The 4,863-nt window shown below is 48.5% G+C and overlaps 1 protein-coding gene across 1 annotated transcript; it reads right to left on the minus strand.

Moving 5' to 3' along the window:
* Positions 1 to 257: 257 nt before the first annotated feature.
* Positions 258 to 3,830, minus strand: LOC134448428 (adenosine receptor A2a-like). The gene is made up of 2 exons (XM_063198104.1): positions 3,324 to 3,830; positions 258 to 1,476 (listed from the first exon to the last, which is right to left on the minus strand). The coding sequence occupies exons 1-2, from the start codon at positions 3,689 to 3,691 to the stop codon at positions 660 to 662; spliced, it is 1,185 nt and encodes a 394-aa protein (XP_063054174.1). The 5' UTR covers positions 3,692 to 3,830; the 3' UTR covers positions 258 to 659.
* Positions 3,831 to 4,863: the final 1,033 nt, after the last annotated feature.

Below are 4,863 nucleotides of genomic sequence, written 5' to 3' on the forward strand. Positions count from 1 at the left end.
ACTCCAGTCTCCCTCTCCCACCAACATAATCACGGGGCTAGCAAACAGAAGTTCAGATGCATTAGAGAAAGGTTGTGAAAAAGAAAAAAAAAACAAAGACCCTCCTACACACTTCCTCCTCCGCTCCTCCTCTCCTTTGTGTAAATGAATATTTCGCGGCGTAATTTTTCACACCAACACTGCACAAAAGCTCAAGATGAACAATCCAATTAGTGTCAGCAAGCCTTTTATTAAAAGCGTCGCATAGAAACCACACATTTAATCAAAACTCCAATAAAAATTGTGTCACAGAGAGGTTAATTATGCTTCAACACAATAATAACTTCTCCCCCTCCCTCGCCAGATAGGTTATTACAATTTGTTTAATTAAACATACTCAGATCGATTCCCATCTGCGTACAAATGCATGTTGGCTGTTAATCTAGCCCATAGCTCAGGATTAGAGGAGCTCCTTGTTAGGATGGGTGAGCTCTCCTCGTTGACTCCTTGGGCCTTGTTTGGAGAGTGCTGACTGCTAATGAGGAGACGGATGCGCAGAGATGATGCAAAAAGAACGAAACGACACCCCTCGCTCGAGGCATCGACGACAAGATATCTAAGAATGCTAAAAAGACATCTTGCACACATTTGCTCCATTATTTTTTCCTCAAGGTACATCCTCACGCCTCGGGGCACACTTTGGTTTTTGGGTTAGGGCTCGGGGGGTAGAGAGTGGTGGCGGCGGTGCAGAAAGGCCTCCCCATGGCCTTCCCTGGGGGGTAGGAGGAGGAGGCCACCTCCAGAGCCGGGGGGGGCCCGCTCCCTTCCTCCATCTTCTTCTCCATGAAGAGCAGCGGAGGCACCAGGCCGTAAGACTGAAACAGCAGCGACACCACCAGCGCGGCCCAGGTTGGCGGGGGTTTTCCCGGAGCGAAGAGCAGCAGCACGTGGGACACGTGCAAGGGCAGACAGAGCAGCACCAGCAGGGAGATGGACAGGGCCACGGAGCGCGCGTGACTCATTGTCCCCTTCCCTGGTGACACCAGGGGACTTGGACCGGGCCGCGGACCACAACACATCAGGTCCAGGTAGACCGCCAGCATGATCAGCATGGGCAGTATGAAAACGGTCACGCTGTAGACGTACACCATGAAGCTGGGGCTGAGGACGGTGTCGGCAGCGCACACGCCCCAGTGGCTGCCGTGGATCTCCGCGTAGGTGTAGTTGCCCGCGTACGTGACCAGGAACTTGGACAGGAAGCCACCGTAGGGCAGGTAGCGGCCGATGACGGAGCGGTCCTGGGGGAAGATGGGCAGCGCCGTGCTCCAGTTGGCTCCCGCCTGCGGCCTGCCCATGCCCAGCTCCAAGGAGCCGCCGCCGCCCCAGCTGTCCTGGGCGTCCCAGCCGATGAACTGGGCGAAGGCCGTCACCACGGAAACCAGCCAGCTGAAGAGCACCAGACACAGCACGCGCTGCCGGGTCACTAGGGCCGAGTACCTGCTTCACACACAGAATGCTCAAGTAGCCATTGGCTGGAAAAAAACATATCCACTAAGTCATTAGTCATTCAATTCCAGGAAAACAAACTTTGAGGGTCCTTTCAGGTCAGATTGCTCAAGGTCAGGATTTTTCTGGAGAATATGAATGCACCGTTAATCATAATGCAGGCCTTTTTGTTTGAAGTGTTTGTGACACTATTGCAGCAGTATATTTTAACTTTTTTCACTTGAATGGAAATAATGCCTCTTTTCCACTGCCGGTTTTCTGGCAGGCCTATAGCTCAACACAGCGCGACTTGGCCGCCACTTTTTGCTTTTTGTTTGGGCACGACACAGCTCAACCAAAGAGCAAAAAGTAGCGGACGAGTTGCACTGTGTCGAGCTGTAGGCCTACCAGAAAACCATCAGTGGAAAAGAGGCATAATATTCTCTATACATATATTATTCTATTACACATATATTCTAAATACAAGCCAATTGTGCACTTTATAAATCGTATTAAAATCTGCCCTTCCTTGCACAATTCAGAGATTGTTTTTTAAAGCGCTATCAGATACGCTCTTCTTCAACAGGTCAACCTGGCAAGACCTCGATCTACAGTACTCAACATGTTGTACAACATTGTAGTTACCCAGGGTCTGCTTTGGCTGTACTGTGCCAGACCTACCTTGACCCCGCTCAGCGCTGCATCTAATCCCTCATCCTCAACCAGAAATGGATGTAGTCCTCCCGTCGGCACATTGTGACCCCCATTAAAACGTGAAGCTGGTTTCTGCCCTTGCACACCAAATGCCACAATTTCCAATAGATTTTCTGTAGTAATACCCACCCACACATCCCTGAAATACCTGATACCAATTCATCCCTCCCATCCTTCTCACAATAATCCTCTTCAGCCTGGAATTGTGGTTCACCAGCCTCGCCTGTAGAGGTGTCAATCCCCGGTTCAGCACATAAAACCCTTTCACAAATTTGGTGCACACAGAGCTCTGAATCAGTTGATTGTAAAGAGCTCTAAAGACAGATAGCTCTGTTATACAGTGAAGCTATCTGTATTGGAGGGAAAATGTGACAACATGCACATTCTGCACCCGGGATTGACATCCCTGTTTATCTGACTCTCCATCTTACCACTACCACCCATTCCAAAAAGGTGACCCTTACGAAAATCAACCATGGTTTTACTGTAGTAACCATGGTTCTACCATGGTATATCATGGTTACTCTAAGTACTCTGAACCAATCATTGTATTATATGGTTTATCCATGATTTGTTGGGCTTTTACCATCGTTTTACAATGAAAACTAACCATGGATCATGATTATTCATGGTTTTCATGTTTTTTTTTAATATGGTTGTCACAAACCATACCATATTAAAAAAAACATGAATAACCAAGGTTAATTGAGGGTTTCGTGGTTACCAAAAAAAACATGAAAACCATGGATAACGTCTTGTGGCCAGCAGTGGTGTAATAGTTAGGGAGTTGCACTGAAGATATCAGAGTTGCAGGTTCGAATCCCACCCTTACCTCTCCCTACACCTCCATCAATGGCTGAAGTGCTCTTGACCAAGGCACCTAACCCCACATTGCTCCTAGGACAGTCACCAATATGTGCGTTGGATAAAAAAGCGTCAACTAAGTGTAATTTAATAACTATAAACCATAGTCAAACCATGATTGAACCATAATTTTAAAAAATGTGCCGAACCATGCTAAAAAAAACATGAACACCATGATTTACCATGGTAGATTTTTGTAAGGGGGCTCTGCAGCAAACCTGGAGCTAGTAGTAAATCAGCAGTAAGGTAATAGCACATTAGAGCACCCTCCCCAACCTCACCTGTCCCCTAGCCGGTGCTGGAGATGGGCATTGAGCGTCAGCAGCAGCATCAGGAACATCTTGAACTGCCTGACGAGCAGCGGGCAGCTGACCAGCGTGATGCAGGTGTAGAGGCACTGTGGCGTGCGCAGGTTGAGGAGGATGGAGATGGGGATGGCCGCGGCGTTGCCCAGGCTCCCTACCCAGCCCAGGCACAACCTCAGGCAGGCGGCTACGCTCCTCACCCTGCGCCGACCGCCTCCCCCACCTCCGTCCCCTGAGGTTCCCCCGGCGCTGCGTTTCCGTGGTATGCACAGGCGCACACTCACACCAATCACACACACGGACAGCGCGCACTGACCCACGGCGTACAGCCAGACGTGCGCCATGCCTAGGGAAGAGAGACGGTTGTTATAAGCACCGGGATGTTTACAAACTCTGAAAAATGGATGACAGGGGTACACAGAGAGGGTGAATGAACGAGGTGGTTAATTGGATGGATGGTGGCATTAATGAAAAGAGAAAAGATGGACGGAAAGGGATCACAGAAGCATACACTCGGCAAGGCGTTCAGTATTCACCACCACGGCAAAGGTCCACCTTGAGTGAAAAGGTTAGCAGGGCCATGATGTGACAGTTTATTCACCTCGGGGGGTGTGAGCTCAATGCAAACATTGGGATAGCGTTACACAAACATGGGAGGCAATAGCCTACATGGGTGCCACTCTGGACAGAGAGCACATGTCATGTTTTACATATTTCTTTCTACCGTGTGTGTGTGGTAGTATATAAGGCCTAAAATCTCTTTATTCTTTACTCTCTCTTTATCTCTCTCTCTCTTCATCTTTCCCTTGTGTGGTGAAAAGACACACCATTTCAGAACACTCCCCAGCAATGAGGGCAAGGCAACGGGGGCTTAAGGACAAACTCTGAGGGAAGAAAAGAAAGGGGGAAAAAAATCAAAATGGACTCTAAAATAACTAGCGAGGAGGCTCGTCAATATGCCACCTGTCTATTTATTGTAATGAGTTTGCCCTTTTCGGGCGCTCCGTGGCGGTAATCACTTACATAACTCCCACCAGCACGCCATGCTAATGGCTGACAATTACGCTATCTCTTAATCCGCCTTGCCTGCCTTGGCTGGCACCGCTTCATTCGGCCTCTCCTCTCCCCACATTGCACTGCTCTTTGTGGATTAAGCTCTTGGTAATTAATGGGTTAGAAGCCATCTCTATGCACAGCTCCTCGATTGAACATATTAGGCGCTGTTAGGTTTTTCCAAACAATTAATTGCTCGAGTTAAATTAATTAGATGCTAGAAAACACTCACCGTCCTCTGTCAACCTGAAGTAAAACACAAGGGCATAACATTAATTGAAAAGGCACTTCATCAAAAAGGTATGAGAGTTGCAATGGCGTGTAAAACACGAAGAGGAACAAATGAGCGAATAAAGGCGCAAACAAAAGGCTACAAGAGCCCCTGCCCATCAGGCCTACCTGTTTTTTTTTTGAGAGGTGGATTGTGGGCAGTCTGCTGTGTTGATGTTGGCTCCAACCCCAG

The sequence above is a fragment of the Engraulis encrasicolus genome, chromosome 5 (genome assembly GCF_034702125.1).
Source record: "Engraulis encrasicolus isolate BLACKSEA-1 chromosome 5, IST_EnEncr_1.0, whole genome shotgun sequence".
NCBI classification, from domain to species: Eukaryota; Metazoa; Chordata; class Actinopteri; order Clupeiformes; family Engraulidae; genus Engraulis; species Engraulis encrasicolus.